Source organism: Apus apus, chromosome 4, assembly GCF_020740795.1.
Source record: "Apus apus isolate bApuApu2 chromosome 4, bApuApu2.pri.cur, whole genome shotgun sequence".
Classification (NCBI taxonomy): Eukaryota; Metazoa; Chordata; class Aves; order Apodiformes; family Apodidae; genus Apus; species Apus apus.
In genome coordinates, this window is record NC_067285.1 from 56,805,446 (window position 1) to 56,833,044 (window position 27,599).

The 27,599-nt window shown below is 38.6% G+C and overlaps 1 protein-coding gene across 1 annotated transcript in view; it reads right to left on the reverse strand.

Annotated features, from left to right (window-relative positions):
• Positions 1-6,851: 6,851 nt before the first annotated feature.
• The window catches only part of TTC29 (tetratricopeptide repeat domain 29), a 127,585-nt gene continuing 106,837 nt past the window's right edge, over positions 6,852-27,599 (reverse strand). Inside the window, exon 10 of the mRNA XM_051617862.1 lies at positions 6,852-7,861. Within this exon, the coding sequence (XP_051473822.1) occupies positions 7,848-7,861 (14 nt within the window). The 3' untranslated portion in view covers positions 6,852-7,847. The remainder of the gene's footprint in view (positions 7,862-27,599) is intronic.

Sequence of the window (27,599 nt, forward strand, 5' to 3'; positions counted from 1 at the left end):
TTGACCCAGGGCCCTTCAGATGGGGAATGAGAGTCTGATTTAGTTCTGCTGTGAATATCCATCTACCTAATCAACAGATTTTTTTTTGTTTCCTGCTGCAATGCTGCATGTGGGAAAAGGGTGAGAAAAGAGGATCAAGCTCCCAACCAAGGAATTGGTCATGGCAAACCAGACAAAATCACAGGAAGTACTTTTCCTCCCAAACCGGTGATCATTATGCAGGGATGCAAAAGAACAGCTAAAGATGGCAGGACCACTTTAAACTAAGAAACAAACACTTATGTTTCAAAGGTGCTGAAGCTTTACAGGTAAAAATCAAAAGACCTGAATACAACCATAAGGAAACAGAAGTGTGAAGACACAAAATTTAGGGCTACCTTATGCAGATTTTTACTCCCATTTGCAATATTTGGGGAGGCTTTGTAGCCTTTGCTTCAGAAGTCAAGAGATGACCTAAGAATTGCAGCTTCCATGACAGGAAAGCTGTTGCAGGAAAGAGCTTTAGCACACACGCTGAACCAACTTCAAAGGCTCAGTAAAAGGACTTTCGCCTGTTTTGAATGAACACAGCTCTTAGGAGATCTTCTTGACCTATGCAATAATTTGAGACAACACATATGATGACCATATTTAAAGCAGATTATGTACAGGCACAGGTCTAACAGGAGAGAAAACATTGATACAGCTCTGTGCAGCCACTGTAGCAGTATAAAAGGCAGAGGAAAGCTTTGTTGTGTTGTGGAGGATGAATTCACACAGATGCAAGCGTCATGCAGCACAGCCTTGCAGCTGGTGTAGGCCCTCTCCTCTGCTTGTGTGTAGCTGTTACTCACCAGATGTGGCCACCCCCAGGCAGCTGCTTGCTGGGCCAAAAGCTCTGAACTATGCCTGGGTTTGGCTGAGCTGAACTGGCTCTGTTTAAGAGGTGTGAAAGCCTCTTTCTGGCTCGCTTAGTTGATACCATGACAGGCTCATCATGTGCAGCCCAGGAGTCTGGCCTTGGTTTCACATGCTGTTCCAGCTGATGAAGACCACTATATATTTCCAGCACCTTTTTCCTTTGAAAAAATAGTTAACTCCACTCTCACTCACAGTCCTGAAGATATTTCACTCAGGTCTGATATTAAGAAATGTACAACAGGGACTGCAGAAATGAATCACACCATCTGACCGTGTGAGATTAAACCCAGCAGCTTTCAAGGGAAGTGCATTGTCTCACTTGATGGAAATACCGCAGCCCCCTTCAGTGGGACATGGGATCTGGAAGAAACAGAGAGGGTGACTAAGGCAAGCACACTTTTTTTGCAAATATATCAGTTTAGGGTTTTTTTGTGTGTGTGTGTTTTTTTTTTTTTTAATTCTTTTACTTTACTCACCTTCACAGCCCGCTTTTTATTTACTTTGCATAAACAACAAAGATTTCTGGTACTTACATTCTCATAAAGTAATTTTCTAGGCATGTTCCACTATCCCATAATTTTCTAATTAGGAAGAGGAGAAAAAAACTCCCTAGAATGTGACTAATACAAGTGACCCCAACCAGCAACACTGACTGAACATTGCCTGCTCCAAGGCAGTTTGGCATGTGTGTGTGTGCACCGCTTGTGCCAGCACGGCACTCCTGGTCTCTGACTACTGTGCCAAGCCTGGTAGACACAAGTTATCCCAAAGATGGTGCCTAGTCCTAATGTCTTACAGTTCACTTGGCTCCTACTGCGCTTAAAATATTTCTACTGATCCTGGACATCTTTCCTGCCCCTGCCAGAGTCACCTTTGCTGGCCTGCAAGTTTTGTTTCAGGAGATTGAGCCAGCTTGGCCCAGGCTGGTTTCATACACGGGTTATCAACTCTGGCTAATGAGAATTTCCCCTACAGGCACATCAGCACAACCTGTTTGTGGTGTTCTCCCTTAGTTACACAGGGTATGCAGTGCCAGCATGGATTGCATTGCAGTTTTTTGGAGAGCCCCATGCTCTGGTGGCGCGGTAGGTACAGGGCCTCTTGGCTGACCTACAGCCATCATTTAAAAAAAAAAATATGCCACACAAGGCAGCTGCTGAGCGTTAGAGCCCCTGTACAACCAGCACAGCAGCAGCGACATTTCACAAGCCCATGTGGGTGCCCAGTCACCACGGGCTCTGTGCATGTGATCTACCCTGTCTTGCTGGCAAGCCCAGCTCCACCCCTCCCCACCCCCCACGAGAACCTGTGCTGGATTTCAGCATGACAGGAAGAATTCAAAGTGCTATAAATCCTCCCCCCCTTTCCGCTCAACTGTCCCCATCTCAGTTGTTTAGCCATTTCTGCCAAATGCACTGCAAAATATGAATGCATTGGTGACAGTGCTCTCCCTGAGCTGAGGTTTGTAAAAGGCAAAGTAAAAGCAAAGGCTCTAATTCATCAAAATATTCTAATATCGCAGAGCTCCTCTGAGAGTATCAGGGCTCAGCAGACATGAAAGCTCATTGCAATTCAGAATGTAAAAGTCAAAGGGGCTGCTGAGAGAGAGCAGGGCCTGGAGACAGAAGCCAGGTAATCCTGAACTTCACTTATCATAAATAAATTTTGCTTTAATCTGTACTGTGAGCCTGGCAAGAGTGCAATCTGCCCAGAATGCAGACAGCAATGCCAGGGAAACTGATTTCCTGGTACTCACGAGGAAAGGAGCGTCTAATTTTCTCATCCAACGATGCTGAGGAGCCAGGAGGCAGACAATTCTTACAAAGAAAACAGGGGAAAATAACAGTGACCACAATGCTTCAGGGAGGACTCTCTGAAGATATTTTTAAAGGCACTGCTGTGGTTAAGTCCAGATTCAAGCCACTTCAATTACAAATGGTGAACAGAATGGTGTGGCCAGATGGGGCAATGTTTTATGAACATTCCAGGAAGACCAAGAAGCAATATTGCCAGGGATAGAATAGCTCAGTGTAGGAGGTAGCAACCTTTCAAAGGTGATACACCTCTGTATGTGGATATGTATTGCCCAAATCAGGAGCTAAATGTGTCAGTTATGAAAGCTGGTGTTGCAGGAAGTTGCCTCCCAGAGACAAGGCTTCCCTCTTACCAGCCTGTCTGGGGTAGGAGATCTCAGTCCTAGCTGGGTTCTGAGCTGAGTGAGAGCTGGGAACAATTGCTGCTCCCAGAGGCTCATCCTATGATGCTTAAGTTCCCAGCCCCTGGGTCTCCTCTGTACTACTGAAAATATTGTCCACAGGTTTTCTGTCTACCCATACTGCAGGTGGCTAAGGGGCAGAATTCAGCTAGAGAATGGGTAGCTGATGGGACAACTTGAGACTTTCCCCCCTCCTCTCTGTGATCCTACAAAGACCTGAGCAATTATTCTGAGGCTCCACCCCCTCAGCTCCCAGCAACTTCAGGCAGGGCCATCACCAGCTCTTCAGACCCACACAGGTCAGCTGTGTGCAAAAACTGCTCTTGTTGCACAGTTGTCTGTCTGCTCTTCATGTGGCAATGACACAGGTCAACTTCATTGTTAACCTTGGAGAAACAAACCTACTCATGCAGCAGGGATGGGGACAGGGGATTTTAGTTACTAAATTGCTTTCTCACCCATTGAGGTTAATTCCTCCAAGCCAGCATTGCAGCAACTGTGTATGAATCTGGGACTGTCCATCTCACTGATGAGCTAAGATTAAACAGCAGGCCTTCAGCTGAAGACACCTTTCTCTCTTTCTTCTCCTCTGCTAAATGGGCTTGAGAGCTCACTTGAACAACAGACATTCTGGGCTTTTAAGGTGTAGTTTTAAAACCTAAAGGAAAAGTTTATCCCCTATGGTTGAACTCCTGGCAATGTCCTTTACCATCATAGCTGCTGGGCTCCCTCATGCTCAGCATCACTCTTCAGTCATATGCCTGGGTCAAAAGAAGACTTACACATGGAAATATTCATTAACATGTTTATTTGTTTATCCTCAAAGACAGCACATACATTCTATCTACTTGTAAGCATAAGTGTGGCAAATAAAGAGATACTATGAAGTTATGCTGTCAAAAAAGACACGGTTCTGAAAAAAATAAGATTGTCTTCCTTCTCTTCTTCGTAGGAGCTCTCTTCAGAAATGCCTGACAGAATCTCAGGACAAAGTCCTTGATGTACACCGCTTCTGAAGGCTAAGTTCTCACCTTGTGTAATAGCTGAATCTCACATAACTACTTCAGACTGAACTGGTTTCTTCCCTTTTGATATGTATATTATTGTTTCTTCCAGTTACATTCTACTTTTTCCTAGAAGGAAACTAAAGTGTGGCTTTAGTAATACCTATCATCAATCTTATTTATTCCATCTATTTCTAGGTAATTATATAGAGTGTATTTCTTAGTCTATATTCGGATGGCCTATTTAGAGATGAATGGATTCCTTCTAGAATGGCAATGACCTTTCTGTGACTCAAACATTAATTTTCTAAATGGCTTCACAGGTGAAATACCTTATATATCATAATAATTAACAAGATATACCCTATTAATGATCAGAAAACATGCTTTTCATAATTATAAACAGAATGCTTTCTGAGGTACAGCCTTCCTCTCTGCTCTGAATTGTTAGTCAACACCACCTGATATATCCATAATGAAACCTACTAAAACCTTATTTGAAGAGCAGTCTTAATTGTCAGTTTCGCATACCTTAGGTACCGACAAGACAGATTTTAGAGATGTCAGTATACCTCAGAACTATTCAGAGACTCATCTGCTATAATACATTTGACAAGCCTTTGTTTTAACCAGACAACTGGCATTATAGGCTAAATTGATTTACCTGCTTTTCTAACTTCATTAAAGTCAAGTATGCCTATAATTTCTCAGAGCACAGAAAAACTTGCAACTGCAATTCATACTCTCTCATGAGTCTTCCTCTCTGATTGCAAAGTCTTAAGGGGATTAGAGGCTTTCTGGAAAAACTTGGAGGAAGAATTGCAATGATAATGAACCAGGCAGAGTGAAGAATAATTCTATTCCATACGAGGAGCTCCTTAAAGAAGTTGGAGCATCTCTCACGTAAAAAGACAAAGAACAAATGTACAATGCACTAATTTGAGCTCTGGTCTCAACAGATCTTATGAGCAGGACTATGCTTGGCAAAAGATCACCAAACAAAAGTGATGCTGGAAGAAGAAGTGGCAATTCAGAAAGTGGTGATAAAATAAGCACAAAAGAAATACTGAGTTGATACTGCAGCCAAGTACTGGTGAGCATCATGCCTTCAGCTGAGTCATGTCAGGCTTGCCCATGACCTGTGGAGCTCTGGCTGCTTCTGACACTTGAGAGGGTTATTCCAGGATCCTGTCTGGAGTAGAATGTATGAAACAACATTCTGCCTAATCTCCTTGCTCCACTAATTTGAAGGGGAAAGCAGAGCCTTGGTTTTCCCCCTGAAGAGGTCTACAAGGAGCAGAACAACACCTGCATTCTGCCAGACAGATAGTTCTTCCTGATACAAATAATTACTGGGGTGGGAGGCAGCTAGATGTGGCTCAATAAACATAATTTTCTCCTGAAGCTTCCCGACTCTGAAGAACACAACTTGCATTTATGTAATTATAAGATAACAGAGGTCCCCTTATTTTTATTAAAAGCTTTATGACAAAAAAGTATAATTAAAAAGTATGGGAGAACTAGTGCTCTAGGGGATTAATTTGTGACTGTTTTCTTCATCAGTGTACAAAAGTTATCACTTAGCAACAAGTGCAGATTGGCAAAAAATAGTGATGTTCATGGATGCTATTTAATTTGACTGCATAATAACTTTTGGGATGTACACATAAAGTTCAGTTACTCCAGATATGTCTGTGAATTTTGAATTTTGAAACTTGCACTTGAAACATTTATCATAATATTTTCTAGAATGTCTGCTTGGTTTATGTTATTTTATTTATTTATTTTTTACTATGAAGGATAAAGTCAAATGAGCTATTTCTTTTGAGAATATTCTGATAAAAGAAATTCCAGCTATCTAAAAATAGTTGTGGGTCTTACAAGCAGACCTGCTACCCTCATTGAGGTTAGAGGAGTTTGCAGATTAATGCTATTTTCAAATAATATTTGCAAAATTGTGCTGGTTTTAGAATATTTTTCATATTTCATATCAATAGCATTAAATATAAGGGGTAAACTGGATACTTTTAAAAATATTTAATTAATTGTCCTGTTTGTCTTCCTGGTTTTCATGAAACATTTATGTCTTTTTAACACTCAGTAAAGGGATTTGTATGCTTATGTATGTGCTTAATTGCATGTAGGGACATGCCTATACAACTTTTCAGCTTGGTAAAAAAGCTCTAAGCTAACGTTGTAATAACCTTGGTGTTCAGACAATAAAGGCCTCTAAATAAAAGAACAAAAGTATTGAGTTCTTTGTATTTACTTTGCACATACACAGCATCTTGATCGAAAATGGTCTAACAAGAGCTAGTTAATGATACATTTTTACCATACCTTAACAGGGAGAAATCCTATTGGCACATGTCAACCAGCTACTCAAATTGCAATCCTGAAGACGACCAGTGAATTATTACTATGGTGAAAGCTATTGCTTGCTCAAAGACTGCCATAAAACCTGATTACAGGTCTAATGGACCTTGCTTCAAACTCTGAATCTGGAAACTTCCACTTAAAAAAGGAATTGTCAACAATTGGGATTCACAAAGCTTTGTTTATGGAGTTTGAAAGAACAGGTTTTCTATACATGAAATTATGAAAGCTTGCATCAGTTTTCCTAAATAAAACTCAAAATCCCAAATCCTGCTTTTACATGTATTTTGCAAAGTGATAACTGCCATCTTCTGTCCTCTGTCTCTTCTTTAGGCCAGCAGCGATGGCAGCTGGAAAATGCCCTCTGAGGACTGTGAAGACCACAGGAGTCAGACTGCTGTGGGGCGTGTGGGGAACCCACTGTGAAGAATTTCATCAGCTCAAAATGGGAGACAATTCTCCTCATGCACTCCAAAATCAGTACCTTGGATTATTTATCAAAAAGAATCTCGGCAGAATTTCAGTTTACATGATTGTGTGAATGAACACAGGCTTTACTAAAATGGGAATTTTGGGTTCAAGTTTGAAAATGTGACGCACAGGTATTCTACCAGATGCACTTTCATTGTTAAATATAGTTGTTCCAGCTGTACCTATAGATGGATGTTGCACTTGAGACAGTCAATGGCATTTCAAGTGCTTTGATTGTGCAGGCAGCTTCATGAGTGTGCTCACCCAGACTTCAAACAAACTTAGTTGTGTTTTGGGTCCAACCTCTGCTATAGATTAAATGAAAATGGCACCACAGTGTGTCACGCAGGTAGAATCCATTCAATTCAAGTTACAGTTAAACTGCAACTATTAAGCACAGATGCTAAACTCAGTGATAGCCCTATGAATAAGGTATCAAGCTTGTAGTTTATTTTCTCTGAAAGGAACAAAAATCTAGGATTTAAAGAAAACTCCACACATACATTTAGAACCTGACTGTACGAAGATCAAGCATCTTGAATTCCCGTTCAGTAGGCATAAAGTATGTTTAATATCTTAACAGGAAGATCCTGATGCTTTGGAAGACAATAAGCATTAGGGGCACAAAGTGCAAACTTCCTATTCTATGTTACTATTTTTCTTTTGTATTTATTTCAATGTCACCAGCTATTTTTTATAAAAACATGTAATACATACTGAAGTCTTACTTCAGTCATAGAAGAACTTAGACCTCAGATATTTATACTGCAACACTGTGCTCCCATTTAAATGACAAAATTCCTACCAAAATTCCTATTTTGTTGCATGACTCTTCAACGATCTTCCTGTACTCATTCTAGATCCATCAGTATCTCTGTAAGTCAGCAGGCATTCTCTATAATGAAAAACAGCAAATAAAAAACATATGAAATATTGTAAGTTTATCTATACACTTTCATATCTACATGTTTTATATTTGGATTCAGCATCTAGTTAACATCTCTGTTTCTACCTCAAAAGCTTATTTCTGTAAATTAAAAGCAATTACATGATCAAAGGCAATTAAATTGAAAAACTGGTAAAGCAAGTAAAAAAATCTAAAGGAAGCATGAACATGTTCATTTATGAGCAGGAAAAATGTTATTTCGATGAAGTAAAACAGAAATGATGTGCAATTGCCTGTCAAAATTCAGTTAAATCTTGAAACCAATGACATTTTGCAGAAGTGAATGTATTGGTAGAATGACTATGGATTAACAGCAAATACTGTACTAGGAAGGATCTAGAACTGGTGTCTTTGGAAGAGGATCACAGGGGCTTTGAAGAACCTGGTTCTTTATTGAGTTCTGTTATTGAAAAGGAGAGGAGAGGAGAGGAGACGGGAAGGGAAGTGCATTAGTGCTTTAGATGTACAACATTCTTAACAGTAAAAAAGCCTAGAAGGTGTATTTGGAAAACAATATGGTAAAAAGTCACAAGAGAAGGAAATCTAAGACAAGACAGGTGAGCCACATCAGATATAATGCTAGAATACTGTACTGACAGGGATTTATGTTCTTTTTTTCTTGCACATCTGTGCTGCAGTTTTCAAACAGGCTATTATTTGCAGGATGGGTCCAGGTGAGACCAGCTGTGGAGCCAACAAGTAAGATGCATTCAGGCAAAGATGATGGCAAAGACAGTACTGAAAGATGGCAGGCAGGAAGAAGACTATCCAGGAGAAGAAATGAGCAGTGCAGAAAGCAAGAGCAAGGTGAGGAGATTGGCTAAGTGAGGTTGCCACTTCCCAGTTGAATCCTCCCAGTGGGATGTGATCCAATGAGCAGGTGGCTGGAGGGCAGGGGCTCAACTCTGCAGCTTTTGGCAGCCACACACTTCCTTTGCTCCCGTGATCAGCCTTGCTCCTGCCTCCCTCCATTCCCACACCAAAAGCTCACCTCTTAGCTGCTCTTTCTGTGCTGCTCCCAGTGACTTTCCAGCAAAACACCACTCTCTGCCTAGTTGCAACCACACCATCCCTGGGGGATTCTTTCCTATTTTGGGAACTACTGATCTGGTTCACCTCCTCAAATGAAGAAAGTGCACATATATCTAGCCCATCCTTGACATCTATTTGTCAAATCTATTCTCAGAGGCTTCTGATGAAGGACATTTCACAACATCCCTAATCTCTCTGTTTCAGTGCTTCACAATCTGTTTCATAGCTCAGTTTCCTCCCTAAATCTTAAGATAAATATTTATTGCAAATTAAGCTGATTTTTTTCCTGTTCTACCTTTGGCAGACATGAAGAAGAAAGGAACACCGTCCTCTTTTATAATAACTCCTTATGGCTTGAGAGACTATTTCCCTTCCTCTAATCTCTTTTTGGGGCTAAGCAAATGCAGTCTTTCCATATTTGAATATTGAATAGGATATTTGAAAGGAGCTCATATTTTCTGGCCTCTCTGTAATCCTTGGCTGGATCCTCCTCAGTTTGTCACTACCTCTTTGCAATGTGATGAGTAAAACTGAACTCTGTCTTTCAGTCACAGTAGTGACTGGTGCTCATATGACATCCTAATTTAATTCATGTCCAAAATGAATACATTAATCCACTTCAGGTGGAGATGAAAAGTAACGTTCAAAGCAATGTCACTGCTGGAGCAACGTTTGGAACAGATGCAAACTACTGGACCACTCAAGACTCAATAAATTTTCTGGTTTGTCATATCATAGGCTTTTATTAAATATAACTGCTAAGTAGGACTTCATGTTTGTATGCAAGTAAGACTAGGATAAGTACATCTATGAAGAATACCTGAGAATTAGCGTAAGTTATCACATGGTATTTCATTTTGTACAAGGGCATCATGTACCTTAGTGGTTTACTCTGTATTTAACAATGTAGTTATTCCAGGTAACATTTTTTGGAAACCAGGCCTAAAGTACATCAACAGAAATGCCTTTACTAGTGGACTATGTCTAAACAAAAAATCTAATTAAACCTAACCTAACACAAGGGGCTCTGCTCCCAGCTGCACTGTCTGTAACTTCTCAGTTCGGCTTAGGAGCTCAAACACAGTGAAGCAGCTGAGAGCCTGGTGAGATTCAGAAGTGCTAAGAAGGGCTCTGAACTACATTGCCCCACCCCAGCTTTACACCAGTGAAATGTTATTGCTTTTCCTAGTGGAAGCTCTTTGTTGAAAAAGTGGTGCAAGACGTGGTTGACTCAAGCCCAGAATAAGCCTAGGTATGTGCAGTAACGTGCACTTGCAAGTAAATACACATAGAAGTATGTCTCTGACAGCAGTGTGTCTTATGTGCACTGACACATGCAAAAAACGGTGGGGATGTGTACATGAGTGATGGGGAATTAGAGCATAAATTGCTTTTCTCATGCACCTTTTGGCCTTTTGTCTTCACACTTGGACACTGAGCTATTATCGTCTGATTAACAGTTCTACCCTCCCAGCAAATATGAAGCATATCAAGGATAACTGATGGAATACTGAACCATAACTGTTTTGTTCGCATTTGTTTGGCCTGTGCTATCTGGAAACAATAAAAGCATGGCATATTCATAATGATAATACATATATACCACCAAAGATCACACCATCAAGCATTCTCCTTCTATCTTATTTTGTTGTGCAGAATGCAGAGATAAACATTAATACGTATTAATAGTATGCAAATATAATTAATCATAATAGGATGTTCCTGACATATTATAACTGCTGTTGATAAAATATAATTAAAATTGTCTGGCTGAGTTTTCAGTACAGCTAGAATTGGCATCTCTATTCTTGCCGTTTACATGTGTCTATCTAGAGATTGTTGCTTTTCTAAAAATCTCATTATTTCCCTATGTTCCTATGAGAAAGCTATGCAGATCTGCTAGTCCTTTATACAATATAATTAGTGAAACATCATACAAAAGAACAAAAGCCACACCTACAAAGACTGAAGCTAAAATGATCACTAACTCCAGAGAGGACAGGCATCATTCTCTCACAAGAGTATAAAGAAAATGAAACAGGCATCACCAGTGCTCCTGAGCTTGCATGCCCATGTGATGGGAAAGCATTCAAATTTTGCATTGTTCAGAGACTCTTGGACTTTATTAAACAAGAATTCCACTGAAAAGCTCCATGAACTGATGAAGAATCGTAAGAGGACTATTATTTTGGGGAGCTAAAACTGCTTTGAAAAAAAAGGCAGGCAATATTTTGAGGAGATGAGAGAATTAAGAATGAGACTATCATGCAGAAGGTGAACCAGAAACCATTTTTCACTGTCTGTTTTGATAAAAGATTGATATACTCACTATTCAGTAGGATATACTGAAAGTAGCAGGTGGTGGGCTTGGAGACAAAGGAAGGGGTTCTTTATGCATTATCCACTCATCCTTGGAACTCCCTGCTGCAGGATGCTGAGGATGCCCTAATCTTCTGTGGGCTCAAGAAGTGAGGTGGCAAACGAACAGAAGAGTCCATCACCCCTCCCACTCTTCCACTAGAGCTAACTTGCTTAAGTGGCATAAAGTCCTGTCACACAGTACTTCAAACAAAAGACAGCAGCAGTGCTGTCACGGTTTTACATGTATTTAGGTACATGTATCACACAAGACCAAATTTGCAACTGCTGCTAATGTGAGCAAATTCTTACTATATTGTACATACAAAAGTAATAATATAAGGTCATGCAGTAGTTACATTACCTCTCTTTTCCTTTAATAAAACTAATTCCCCACATTCACATTCACTATTAGCCAATGATGTACTTTTGTCACAAAAAGGAGAGAGAGAAAGCAAGATTATCTCCTCATATGCTTTACACCCTCCCCATGATTTGGCAGGGTATGCTAGATTATCAGCTTGGCATAATGCTGCCTATGAGATATAACCCATTACTGTAATTTTAAAATTACTTGCATTTTTAAAGGCCATGCAGCTGTTTTCAGTTATATAATCTGTAGAACGATCTAATGGAGTAGGAATAAAGATACAGCAGCAAATAATATGACTGCAAACAACATGCATGTCTGTCGTGAGCCAATGCCAGGGGGGCATCCTTATAGAGGATCTTCCTACTTCTTTCCTGTCCTGATAAATGAAAACTGATGTAATGCTTTTTTAAAAGCAAATTGGGCCTACATGTGTAGCCATGTATCCTGACTAGGTTCACTTGGAATGGAGTCAGTTATACTTGGAGGTTTTATGAATATAAAGATTAATGAATTTGTACAATTTGGGCATGCAAAGCATTTTTATCAGGCATATTCCATTTAGAATAAGCAGTAAACCATATATAAGGGTTGTGTCAAAGTTTACTGAATAGGGCCCTTGGTAGCTAATGCAACATTTCTCCAACAAATCAAAGGTATTGTTCTATGCTCACATGAATATACAGTAGCCATTACCTTAAATTTAAAACTTACTGTGAGCAGCAAACACACTGTGGGGATATGAAGGCCATATTGTATCAGTGGAGTCTGCAGAGATTTTCTTCATATGGCTTTGCCTGGTTGAAATATATGTTGCAGTTGAAAGCTAAAGGGATTACTTTTGAATAGTCATCACAAAGGTTGATTATATTCGTATATCATTTAGCTGGACCCTGCAGGCTATTATTCCATTAGCTGTGCTGGCCCTGCACTGTCAAAAAGTTGATCATATAATGTAAAAAGGTTACATGCTCTGTTAAGGTATGTGAAGCGACTTGAAACTGTAATCTTTTAAGAGCACTACAGCTTTGTACTTGAAGGTAGACTGCATTTAAAATAAATACCTGCAAAATGGAACAAATACAATAAATCTACCTCTGTTTCCTATTTTTCCTACTTTGAGTAGGCTGCATTTATTTTGAGTAAGTTAATTTTAGCAGGTAAGATATTGGCTATAGAGTATTTTTCCAACCTCAAATCCAGAGAACCATACCTCAAAATAGCTGCGTTTCTGGTGCAAAGGATTTGCTGATTATGTTTCCCTTTCACATACAAACACACACACACATTTTCTTTCAGTGCTTAATAAAATGGATCTTCAGACAGTTCCATTATGTGGATGCCTTAATATTATTTTATGCTAAAACATGGACTGCACATTAGATTGAAAGCATCTTACTGTTCCACAAGGCAGAGTAATCATGGACTATCCCTAGATAGCAAATGTTCCCATTGGGGAAACAATATCAACAACACAGGCTAATGAATCACAGTAGTTATTAATCATGGGCATTTGTAAGAGCCACATATAATAAAGATGAACTCTCAAGATTAGAAAGGTTAGAAGGTGAGACTGAGAAAAGGACAAGAGATCATCCAATTTCATTTTAGAATAAGTTTATGGAGGAGTATTTACTTCAATACAATTGTGGCCATGTCTGCTTCAGTCTTTCTAAGCAGGCAGAAAAAGAGAAACCATTTAGTCAGTTTGGTGTACCCAGCTTTCAGATCCTTGTAGGACAATTTGGCAATAAGTAAACAAATGCACTCATACAAGACCTTTAGGGGTTACGGCCTTGTTAGAAATGAGACAGTGCTTCTTTTGTTAAACAAAGTTGTCTAATGTAGATTGCAAAAGTGAGAGTTGGTTTTGTTTTCAGTATACCATATATACTATTCAGGGCAATGAATTAATCTTTATGAGTACAAATGGGAGCCTTTTACAAACTACAGCAAGCATTTGAGCAGGTAGGTTTCTATGAATAAAGGCTTCACAGATGGTTAAGTTTATGAATGAGAAGCAGAATTTATTTTACATGTTTTTAAAGAGCCTACTCAAACTATAAGGAAAGTGTAAAGTTTGGCTGGTTTGGAGAAGAAAACCTAACAGGAACATGATTTTTTTCTCTGCCTAATAACTTCCGTTATTTACTCACTCTTCTGCAACAGTCCTCAGACAAGTTAACATTTCTCTCTCACATAGTTTGGGCATGTGCCAGACATTTATACAACAATGGAACTCTTATCTTATGCTTTTCAGTTCTGTTCATGGTGAAAATTACGCACTAGTCTGCGACAAGTTCACAAACCATTTGCTGAGTATCAACTTGAAGTAACAGCTCTATCAGGTCAGATCATTGACTGTGGGTAGAAAAAGGGATTTTCTCAAGGCCAAAATATGACACCATGTCTTTTTTGTATCTAGGGGTTAGAGACACATCACAAAAATTCTACACAACTTTTGGTGATACAGAAAAATCAGCTTTGAAAAACAGTCATCAAGAAGTTAATTTCAAACACGAAGAAACGTCAACAAAATTGCAGCCAGTTTTTAATGTCTGGTTTTACCTTTAATGTCAACTAATTTTATATGAAATCCAAACTATTAATTTAATGTTTCAATATAGTATCTCATCTCTGGCTCTACTCCAACCCAAGGCAGGGAGAAATTAGGGAAACAATATTTCAGAGTCAGTATCTTGAAACTTTTTCAGACAAAGGCAAAGTTTTCCAGCAACACGAAGCAGGCTGAGCATCTACCCAGTTGGTAATCAAGGTTTTTACAGTGTAAAGAATTCTCAAAAGGTCCAGGGAAGAGTTTATTTTCCTTCACCCCCCACTCAGATGCAGACAGAATAAAGTTCACAACTAGAACCTACCTGCTCTCTCCTAAAGACAGGACAAGCCTCTGAGGAACCTCCTGAGAAAGCAAAGTTCTGAGCAGAGGGGGAGCAGCTCACTCTCATGGTAGATGCCAAACTCACCCTTGGCTACCTTGAGAAGCTAGTGAGGAGAAAACATACAAGCAATATAAAAACACTCCCTGTGCCTCTGCTGAGAACCATGAGCCACCACTAAAGATTGAGCCCAAAAGTTACTTAGAAATCTCCGTGAAAGGAAATCCTTCTTGCTCACAGAACTGGTATTTTTTAGTCCTGGAGAACTTTTCCCAGCATTTTAAAAGACATTCCTATAGGTTTTTACAAAAATGTGTATGTCATAATGATATCTTCATGGAAATTTTTAACACAAAACTTTAGAGTTATGAATGGAATCTAATCCTGTTGCATCAGTAAGTGGGATGATGCTTCAGACAACAAAATGATCATAACAGAAGCAGCACGTGTATTCCCATTTTGTGTGTAGAGTTATCATTGCTGCATTCATTTTAAAGCAAAGCGAGGTGGATCAGCTGCTCAGAAAATAACTAGGATACAGTAGATGTGAATAAAAAGATTTCAGGCACAGTGATGATTGTAAGACAAATTCATGGCCAAACCAGCACACTGAAACATTCTTGCTTTCTTTCTCCAAACCACTACAGTCCTTGTCCTGTAAAATTTTTAAATACTCTGCTTGAAGGCCTAGTTTATGTAATCATTATGCAATCTTCTTGCATGGCTACACATAAAACATCATACCTTTACTCATATAGACATGCTGCATTAAGTCTGTTAAGTAGTTGTTACAAATGCCACATTAAAAACTGAAAGACAGGATGGCAGGATAGTTCTTAACAGCATTTTGTAAACACCATCTTCAACCCATGGAACAAAATATGCCACTGAACAGAGAAGCTCAGTATTTAAATCACTGCTAGTGTATGATATTTATTTCTGAATATGCAGCTTGATGTGTCTTCAAAGGATCTGGCTGTCAGAGAGTGCTTAGCACCCCTTTCTCTGAAATTCAGGTTCCTCAAAGGTGTCCCAAAGGGAGGGAAAGCTGGAAAGCTCAGACTACTTAAACACTTCCTCTTGCTTAATTATACGCCATTAGGATGCTGAGGTTCAAATACAGTATCAGAATGCTCTGATTAGAAGTATCTCCAATTTTAGTTCTTTTTGCCTTTATTTCTGTATGTTGACATGAGTGGTCTATGTAATTTTGTTGAGAGTTTCTTGTCCTGCAGATCTCATTATGTTCTGCTTTGTCTCTGCTGTGTTCTGATCTCTAAAGGCTTACCTTCACTTACAGAGTTCTATGCAAGAGTACTTCTTCATGGTAGAAACTTCTTTATTTCAGCATCTCCAGTGAAAATTCTGCCTAGTGGCTCACAAACTGTTTATCATCTGAGGCCTCTATAAAGTAGGTTTTATTTTGCCTGGGAAACTATCTTCCAAGAGCTTAGCCAAAGGTACCTTGTGGGTACAGAAGCTGAAGCCAGTGAAGCAGAGAAAATCCAGCAATGCACCTGCTACAAAAAATAGGATGCCAGGGAGATTTTTTTTTCTCCTTATTTGACTTTAGTTTTACATCTTCTAATGCATCTTAGGCATGAGTGCATCCTCTCTGTCTAAGGAGATATAGAGGAATGATCTGGAGGATTATCTTCTTTAAGAAGAAGATACAGAATCCCTCATGAAAGTATCAGTTTTCTTGTGACTAAGGTTTTCTGGGGACAACACCAGTCTCTGTAGCAACTAAAGTCCTCCTCTAAAGATTGATGCAAAGTGCTTTTACTTCTCTTAAAAAAACCCAAACCAACAACCAACCAAAAAACCAAAACCAACAAGTAAGACAGCTGCTGGCAATGAAAGTCCAGGTTTGTGCATGGTCCTTGTATTAACATGCGGTGACATGGATATAATGCTATGTGAGATATCTCTCCCACAACACTTTGGAGAAGCTTCTTTGTCTTAGCTTTCCTTGCTTATTTTACCAACAGGTCTTCACCAGGTATCAGGAAAAATACTTTTCTTGGTCAAAGCAATACTGAGTGTTGGGTTCCTCCCTCTTAGTTCTTTGATTTATGGCCAAGTTCTTTCAGACATGGGACAACTTGAAAGGCCACTACTTGTCTTCTCCCATCTTTGCAGCTAAGTAGAGAACTCCAGCTTTCAGGCCAGTCATCCACTTCTTTTGATGAGAAATAGATGCACATAAAAAAACAGATTACACTGAAAAATGTAAATGGATTTTCTGTTTTATTGGCAGACAGCATGAGACTTGTGAGCTACTTTAGAAAGTTATAAAACTGCAGAGATTTGTAAGAACATGCCACTAGAAGCTAAAATTTATAAATAAATGCTCTTGCTAATATGGGCCCAATCCTCAAGTGATGCAACAAATGCAGCTTTACTAAAGTCAGCGTGGTTATGTCAGCTTTGCCAAAATGCTTCAGAACACGTTTTTAGAAAACATTTGACTTTAGCTATTTTAAATAGACTTTGAATTGTGTGATACCACTAAGATTCCTTTGCTCTAGGAACAGCGGAGCTTAGAAACATCCAACAGGAAACAAATGTCTTAATAAAGTAAAAGATGTCACCCTGCCACTCCACTCCTCAACTGTAATGACAAACTTGAAATGAGAACCACCAGCAGATACTTTCAGAGTAGCAGAGACTTACTGAGGCGTGGACTTTTAGGCTTGAGGGAAGGAGAGCAGCAAGAGGTTATCCAGCTTCTTTTGGACCTTTCCCCCAACCACGATGCAAGGGGAGAAAAGGAAAGAGCTGTTTCGGTGTAGCTGCTGTAGGTTAGACTGCTAAGGGAAGGTTTGACTCAGTCCTGTCCCTTACAAAGGCATCACTGGGAGTGGAGACAGGCACCATTTCAGTTACAGTTGCTGCCAGTTTGAAGTGCCTTCCTAAATTGTGGTAAACCATGCAAAGTCACCAGATGAGAAACAAGGGAAGATACTCTTTCCCCACGGCACAAGTCCGAGAAGGATTCTGGCAGATTTTTTCTTTTTTTAAACTGGTCTCACAATCTAGAAAACATGCTTTGAAATTAACATAGGATTGAAAATATCACATTTTCCCCAAATTCACAAAGTCAGTTTGGAATTTCAGATTATTTCAGCTATCTGAAACTGCTACAGGGGACCCCCCAGCTATGCCATCATCACCTTCATGGGAGGAACTGAGAGTCTCTTTGGAAGCTAGATAATTTCCAACCACTAGGTAGAAGACTCTGGGCAACAGTAATTTAACACCAGATTGTACTGAGATGAGGGTTTGGTGCAGTCACAGGAAAGCAGGTCTTCCCAACAAAAACAATATATGTGCAGCTTTCCCCTTAAAATCCATGCTGCTATCAGTACGTTCCTATCAAATCTTGTTCTCGCCTCAACAAAAAGCTCACAAGATACAAAAGACAAATTTTCTTGCTATAAATTACAATAAGACACCCCTGATTGGAGCTCTAAGAGTCTTCAAGCAAAGTCTTGTTCCACCAGAAGAAATACTTTAAAGGAACAAATCTTGATGGCTGCCCTTCTTCCAATAGCAGAGCCCTTGTTGGATCCTGGTGTGCAAATTCATTTATTAGGCATAAAACTAGAAACTGTACTTTGGCTTCTTCTGGGTTCTGTTTAAATTATACCTATTATTTTATGAACCAGCTAAGAAGAGTATTTGTAATGTGAAACAATAAAAATGCCAGCCTTTTGCAGAGACTTTATCTGAGCTGAGCATTAGTTTGTGGGGAACTTGACAGACTGTGCTAGAGCAGCACCAGGCCACCTCACTCAGTAGCACCAACAACCTTAACCTTTACATGCAAGAAGCGTGGCCAGCAGGTTGAGGGCGGTGATTCTCCCCCTCTACTCCACTCTCATGAGACCCCACCTGGAGCACTGTGTCCAGTTCTGGAGTCTCCAACACAGGAAGGACACTGACCTGCTGGATTGAGTCCAGAGGAGGGCCACAAAGATAATCAGAGGGCTGGAGCACCCCTCCTATGAAGACAGGCTGAGAGAGTTGGGGCTGTTCAGCCTGGAGAAGAGAAGGCTCCAGGGAGACCTTTATAGCAGCCTTCCAGTACCTGAAGGGAGTCTACAGGAAAGCTGGAGAGGGACATTTTACAAGGGCATGTACTGAGAGACAAGGGCCAATGGCTTTAAACTGGGTAGATTTAGGTTAGACATTAGGAAGAAATCCTTCACTTTGAGGTTGGTGAGACACTTGCACAGGTTGCCCGGAGAAGTTGTGGATGCCCCCACCCTGGAAGTGAGCAGCCTAGTTTAGTGGGGGATGTTGCCCATGACAGGATGGTTGGAACTAGACAATCTTTAAGGACCCTTCAACCTAAACCATTCTGTGATTCTATCTTTGATCTTCTGTGATCACATAAACTTGTTGTGCACAAAGGAAGGATGGTGGGTCACATGTGAACCTGTCAGGAAAATGGCAGCAGGCTAACAGTCTTGGGCAGGTTGACTCACCTGACTGCAAATCTCTCTGTGGCTCTATTGAATTCCTAATCTTTACTTCTTTGTTAAATTCCTTGCTGCTTTAGAGACCTGTTGTAACACAGCAGTTAAAAAAAGCATTCCTATGTACGGTTGGGCCTCCCCAAACTGCACTAACCTGACACGTAGGCCGTGACAGCTGGGCTTGGACTACTATGAAATCTAATCCAGGGCTTCCATCATCTCAGTTGTTGCCCTTCTTTCATTACGGTTTGACTCAGCCCCTAATGGATTCAGCTTTATAAAATCAGAAAAAGGAAAATAAAGCAATTTATTCATGTTTTGCTAGAGCTCACAGAAGACATGAAATTTCTCTAAAAATGCAAATTATTTTGTACCACACAAGTGAGACTGGGTAGCTAAAGCTCTTAGAGGAAGGCTCTTTCCCAGGGCTAATGTTCTTATACCCAGAGATTGAATAAATCGATCCCTTTATTATCACTTCTCCTTTATTCTCCTTTTTCTTCAGAAGAACATAACCAAAGGTACCAAAGCGCCCTTTTTAACTCTAGGAACATTGATTATGCGTGTTAATTTTGTTTTTAATCCCAGACATATCAAAATAAACACCATAGACATCTGTAGCAGAAATCAATATCTCTTAAGCATCAAGTTGGTAGAAACAAGGATTTAGTAAGAATCCAAGATGTAAAAGACTCATGTACAAACTAAGCCCTTATTTATGTAATGTGCCTTTATACAAGCTCAATATAAATGTGAAAGAAACTATTTCAGAAAAGCAGAAATGGTTTACTTGCACTGCATCAAAAATGACCCCATAAGACCTCCTTCACTGAGATAGCCCAGATATTTAATGTGAACATATGTTTTTAAAGGATTTCTTGTCTTATGTCCAGTCATTCTTGTTAATTCATGGGATAGCATACTGCAGATGTGCTCTTTTTTATGTTACATAAAGCAAAAATTACATTTAACAAGTGTAAGGTTGGTCATAAAAAATAAATAAAAATAGACTCTTAAAAGCTGGGAAATCACGAAGTGAAGCTATCAGTCATTCTTATAGAGAAGGGTGAGGACAATGTGAAATAAAACCTGCACATCTGTGAAGAGACATTCCTAAAATGCCAGCACTTGGCTGTTATTTCACATTCTCCATAGGTTGCTTTCATTGGTCCCATATTTCTTCCTTTACCTTCAGATAAGCTGCAATGCACATTTTCACAGGATACACTTTCTAGTCTTCAAGTTTAATTGTAATTAAATTAAATATTTTGAAACTATCTGCAAGTTTGTTTACTTGAAAAACTAGGAAACAAAGTCAGTGTTAGTTTTTGTGTGTTATACTTCTGAGAAAGAGCTTTACATATTTGTTTTAACAGCAGTATTCTTCACTAAGGTAACTCTTTAATATGCAAATAAAACAACTTTCATAATGATCGGTTTTCTAATACTAATTCAAACCTAAGCACCTATATGTGCACACTAATCACACCATTATTATTGGTATTTAACTCTCTATGACTTTACTCCTTCCTGAGTGCAGATAAGTGATACCTCTTCAAAAAAAGGAATATTCTCCTCTGTATTTTTACTGACACTAAAGATCTTAATCGTGCATACATCATTTGTAGCCAAGTACTGTCCTCCCCAAAACCTCTCACGTTGGCATATGTTGGCATATTCAAAGACTTACTACAAGGAATTTCTAATTAGAAGCTACTCTGAGAGATTTGGTACAGTATAAATTCAAGCCAGGACATGGAACCAAACTGGCTTGTGAGGCAGTGAGGTCAGATCTCCTTTTATCAACACACAGAAGACAGAGAGAAAAATCATTCCTTTGGGCTACTCATCATCATTTGACACCACCAAAAACTGCTGTCTCACTGAACAGGATGGATGGAGTCCACAATAAGTGAAAAGGAGACACTAACACAGTCTGAATCTTTCTCAAAAGTGGGCACTTCTGGAGCTACATATCCCAGCACCAACCCTCTTACTTATAAAGTTCCACAAGGAAGAAGTCTTAAGTTCTTTGTAACACCTGGGTACAGTCGTGAGGGGCAAAGAGCAGAGTTGACAGAACCAAATGCCAGTAATGTGTGAATGACTTGCACAGACCAAGAGATTTTGATTTGAAAAATAATGGAACGTCTAATTTGATGTGTTATTTATGTTATTGATCATGTGACCTGGTTCAGATGAGAATAACTACATCCATGGAGGCACATCTGCACATTAGACAAATCACTTCTGTATTTTGGCCAGTCTTTCTTATTCTTCATTATTCAAGATATCTAAGCGAAACTCAGGAAGAGGAATAATTCTGTGCCTTCTAGGACATTGATAGTTTGGAGATTGCTAAGAAAAAATCATCTATATTAAAAGTGTAGACTTCTCAAATACATATATCTTTATATATTTATATTCACATAATTGTTTGTTAGAGAAAAAAACCTTCACAGTTAATAATTATATAAAAAGGCAATTTTAGTATGAAATTTGTTTTCCTATTTTATAAGAAAAACATGTCACAGAGAGCACTATTTACAACTCAGTTCCCTGGGAGCTCGTAAGTAATGCTGTAATAAACCAGAGTATTTTGTTGTAACTTATTCTGAAGTTTAATTACACATATACACCCACAAAGGATTTACAAATAAATAAAGACTACAGCTACTGGCATTTAAAAAGTAGTTTTGGCAGGGAGGCTTGAATAATGGAGTGTGAGAGATTTATACTGAAGAGTTCTGAATCTGTTTATGGACAACTCAATTTATTAATACAATGTTAATGAATTATTTTGTATCTAATATCTTTGCTAAGGAAATATCTATTCAGTGAAAATAAGAGTAAACAAACAACTTAATGTGGGCCGCATGACTGCCAAACTGGTGGTTCAGACCTGGACTGAATCCTGACTTTGTAAAACTTCACAAGTCTCTTCATCAGCCACTGTGGGGACTGGCACTAAATAGCTGTAACTTTGATAATCTGAACTGAATTCTTCCATTAATGGCAAGTGAAACCTGGTGATTCTAATGAAACATTTTTTGTACAGCTAGATATTTTCTGTAAAAGTTTTAGGTCAAGGCTTTTACCTTGCACTCAAGGCAACATGAGAATTAAAAATCTTAAAACTATATTTGTATTCCATCCCTCCCCAGCTATACTAATATTATGGTAGAAGTTAATTTCTGAAGATGCTATATAAAAGAAAAGAGGAGGGGGGAGAAATTAAAAACACACTGATTAGGTCATCAAGAATCTTAAAACAGATCGTAAAGTAGTATCTTGAATATAAGGGAGCTACAAAGGGAGTAAGATAATCTCCCAAAACTGACCCCAAAATCAGGGATCCAGGAGTGCCTGAGAATCTCAGTTTTTCCATTTACAAGCATGAACCAATGCCCTCTGAATTTTTAGGATAGTAGTCCAACTGTAGCATTCATATAATGTAATATTGTTCACTGAAGCATGAAGCGCTACCTTAACAGAAGTCTCTAGTGCTTTATTTTTGGGATTTATCTAAAACTTCACTACTTTTAGTTCCTGACCTAAACTTACCAATGAGCTAGTTCATTAAAAAGCTCTGTTCTTGTGTCAACATTATCCTTTATTCTAAAAGGTCTTCTAACTTGGTGTTTATTCATCTGTGTGTGTGCACTCTGGAGACTTTGGTGGGATTTGGAACATGTACTAAGTATTTAATTGTATGCAGAGCTTACACCAGCAAGTGAAAAAGGATATCTGTCTGGACTAATATTGTATTGTGTTGCTACTTAACTAACTTGAAATCAAAGAGGTCTTACATCTGCAGAAAAAGCCTTACTAGAAAAAGTTTAAATATCAATCTAAGGTTACATCTTTACCTACATACTTTTATGCCTTTTTTTTTTTTTTTTAATATATATATATAGGTCTTGACTGTGTAAAGAAAATAAATAGAAAAAGCACCAAGCTTACGACACTGTAAAGTGAAAGATCGAAAGTTAAGCTGTTGAAATAAGGATACTAATTTTTTGTTCTTTGATTTTTTTTAAAGATTTAAACAGAGAATGACATCCTAATACATCTTAATTCAAGCACATATTGATGACAAACTTGTGAGAAAATGTAATTTGGCCAAAATGCAGTAAGTCAGCTTTGAAGATAACTTTAAAAAGAGCTTTAAAGGTAATTTTTAAAAGCTCACACAACACACCACCCCACAGAGCAAACATCACATCTTCTGAAAGAGGATCACAAACAGATTTTTTCATTTCTTTCAAATCCCTGACCCTTCCTTTTTGGGTGACCGGGCAAAACTCTTAGAAGATACAAATCTTTCCTTCCAAGTGCTGATGTTACTATTGTTTCACTACATTTATATATTCTAAATTCTTTCCCTTTCCCCCTTCTCTCAAGTACCCAAGGACTTTTGGATAGTTTCACTGAACTATTCCTTCTGTTTGTTTCCCCAAAGAGGTTCAGATTTTTCCTCCATTGGCTGATCAATAACTAATGCAGTGATATTTGCCCAAGTTGGCAGACAACTTATAGCCATGTCCCTTGAGAAGTAAGCTGCTTCTTCCACTCCCAGTTTGATGAGGATGTTATCTCTACATTCAAATAATGACACTTCACTATCAAGCCAAACTTCATCTCTGATTATCTAACCAGTGCTGTGAGAAAAGAAGTAGGAGTGAAGAGTGAATTCCCTGTGAGGAAAGAAATGCAGAGAAAAGATGAAAGAAAACCCTGAAGTTAGCAGAAATGTGAAAAGAAGGATGAAGGAAGAAAAATTGGAAATGGTCATGAACAAGATAGCATTTTTTTTCCATATGACTAATGAATAAGACAATACAGTGAAGAAACAGTAAGTCACTAAAAATTTACTTACCACCTAAGGCTGTATCCTGCAACTGATGACTGTGAAATCTTTGCCTGAACTTTTCAGCATGGAACAAGGAAGGTACAGATGCCTCTAACATATACATCTTAATTAAAAGCAGAATCAGGCCCTCTGTAGTTTGACATGCCTGTCAGAAATTCCCTTGGATAGCACAGGAGAACATAGCTGTTACGCAGTCACTCTGTATTCTGCTCATTTTCCACTGACACAGAAACCTGCTCACTGTTACAACTCTAGAACATCAATTTGACACCCTCACTGCCCATTTTTAAACTGAACTCTAATGTTAACTTCCAGGATGCAAAGATATTTGAGACAATTTTCTAAAATAGAAAAGCAGAATGATTTCAGGGTATAGGCATAAAGATACAACTTAGTCAATTGCTTTATTTTATGACAACCACACAAAGATAACAAAGCACAAACTTCAGGTACCACATATCTACAGATGGCATAGTTTTCTTATTTCTGTTTATGTTCTTATAATAAAATAGTGGGGAAAAGCATAATTGCATGCTACTTTTTAATCCCCCCCCCCCCGAAAAAGAATTAAAAAGAGAACTCGAGGAAAAAAGATAACAGCAGAAAGTCAAGATGTATTTTCAGGGTGGTAGTCAGTAGAGAAGATCCCCAGCAGCATCTTTATTTTCTGGGTAAGAGTGAGAGGAACAGTCCCAAATTGAAACAGCATTGGAGGAGGATTAGAACAAACAGAAATGAATTGGGCAAAAAGCAGTATTTGCTCAAGAGGTTTAAGGGACATGTACATAGGTATTGCTTAAATCAACCTCAATACCAGAATAATATTAAGTGCTAAATGAGACATTAATTAAAATCAAGAATGTTCCATGGGAGGAGAGACCAATCAAAATCTGACCTCCATACCAGGAAAATTAGTTACAACTCTAAGAAAAGACATAATGAAAGATAAGTGAATTAAAATGTTAAAATGATGAAAAGAAATCAAGATAGCTTTTGTAGAGGTCTCATGAGATTATTGTTCTTTTGAGGAATGCATGAGGATCTGGATGAATATTACCTAGTTGATGAGATTCCCAGAATGCTTCAGATATCTTCTCTGGATTAATAACTAGTTAAAGGTAGGAAAGAAGAGTAAGAATAGATGGATTGATTTTCACTATGAAGACAGATCAGCAGTGAATTCAATAGGGATCTAAGACAGAATTTGTACAGTTAAACATTAAAAAAAAAAACAAACCACAAAATATTAGAGAACAACAAAGTGACAGACTCTACTGCTGATACAAAATTATACAGGGTAATCAAAATAAAAACTTTAAAGAACTTCAAAAAGATTTTGTGACTGGGCAATAAAGCATCAGATAAAATTCAGTGCTGATAAATGCAAATCAATGCACATGTGGAAAACAGGCTTTTATGCACAGGGAGATGGCAAGTTCAGCTTGATAGAAAGATGACTGATGGTGGGATATAAAGAGATGTATGTATTTTCATGAGTGCCATGAAGAAAAGGATGGAGAAAGGATAACTCAGTATTTCTCACGGAGCAAGACTTCAGGGGCAACAACTCAAATTACACAACTCAAAACAAAGGGCTAAGGACAGATTCATAGAAGCTATTTTTTACCTGTGAAATTCAATGAGGTGTCTTGGCTGCTAAAGTTATGCAGCAGTTAGAAATACCCTGGACAAGTTCATGGAGAAGTACAGGAAAGCCTATATTGGGATCTACATTCAAACTCTTCTTCAGAAAGTCCCTAACTTGTAGGCTGTTGAAGATATGGAGAGAATACCAGGCAGATGTACTGCTTCTAAATTTCCTATTGTATTTTTTCCTAATCTATCGTCACTGCAAGACAGATATGAATCTAGACAGGCCTTTGATCTGGCTTACTACAGCCATTTTTTCAGTATATGTTACTAACAAAAAAGCATGATCTCTACTCATAGAAACTGGAGTAGGGTTTACATAAAAAACCTATATAGGAATTCTTCCACCTGTTCATTGTAATAAATCAGACTTAACTTACCTTTGCCAAACACTATGCCACGGTTTTCATCACTCTCTAAATTTCATATTTTTGGCCACGACCACTCATTCTATCAAATCAGATATTTTCTGAGCATTAACCCCAACTTGGTTTCCATTAAAAAGCTACTAAAAATGATAGTTTGGGAACACTGATCTTTCCAGTATATTGAATGACCATTTTTACTTGCAAAAATAACACCAATTCTACCTATTGTGCTAATGTAAAGGCACTCAGACTGTTTTTCTACAGTTTTTATCAACAACAGAGCATAACAGCATTGTCATAGAAAAACTGGACATCAAACTATTATCTCAACACTTTCACCCAAGAGCTACATCCCTAGTTCTACATCCTGAAATCGGGAGCACACTAGTGGCTACTCAAAACCCCGACCCAAGCACTGATGCTTAAAATCAGAAGCACCATTTCCTAGGGTGAGTGGAGTTTACAGACTAGACTCTAGCCTGCAGATCATCTGCAGCTGCCCTGTGGGAGGAGAGTTTTTATAAATAAAATATTTGGGAACAGCGGTAGTCACAGCATTGTTACAAAGTCCAAAAAAAGATATCAAAGGGCACTGTTGCATGTGTTGAGCAACACGCCTGCATTTCCCCCGCTGAACAGTTGTATGCTTCTATACCATGCCCAGAAAAAAGAATTCTTAATGTAGTCTGAAATACAATTCAAGATGCATGTTAAAAAAAAAAAACAACAAACAAAAAGGGGGGGTGTTACTTTTGTATATAAAAGGATTTAATTTTATCTATTAAATTAGTTATTGTTGCTACTGAGTTGTTTAATGTGAAAATTGTGGATGATCCAAGAGCACACACTGGGGTTAAAAATTACTGCCAAACCCACACATCATGCAGTAAAACCCAGCAGGATTTTTAATCCTTTAAAGTACTGTTACCACATCACAGTCCAGACCTTCAGAGATGCTGTTACTGGGACTAATGCAAATATCTGTATTGATCTTGCTGTTTCCTCTCACACAATGTCACTAGCTTCAATCAAAGACTCTAAAATATAGTTGAGCCTTGATTTTGCATGACCACCAAGCATAAGTCTTATGGGTGGCAGTAAATTATTACGAAATTTTATGGCTGTATCACAGATTTTTAGGTTAACATACCATGCAAATAGAAATTATTGCAAGCAAATAGATTTTCAAGTAGATTTGGGTCAGAATTTTCAAAGCATCTATGGATGTCATGAAGTTATTTGTACCACTGTTTTCAGAATTCTAATTAATTTCTGCTGTACTAATGTAAAAATGTTCAGTTTGGTTCCTAACAGTTATTGACCACAACTGAGCATTACAGCATTGGTAACAGAAGATGGGACATTAATCTCTTAAAATGATGTCACTTTTATTTATTTATAGGCAGTGCCTTCCTTATGGCATGCTGACAAGGCTATCCTTGGGGTTTCAATGATGCATTTTTGTAAAGCATAGTCACTGCTATGTCCATTCTGTAATAATCAGAATATCTTCAGAACAAACCTATTCAAGCAAGTTCCAAAGCAGATTTTGTTTCTTGCACATATTTCAGTGTTGAAGCAGGAGCATTCCTGGATGGCATTATCTGAGCTGAGGGTCAAAGCCAGCTTGTATTCCTTTGGGTAGGATGTGGGAG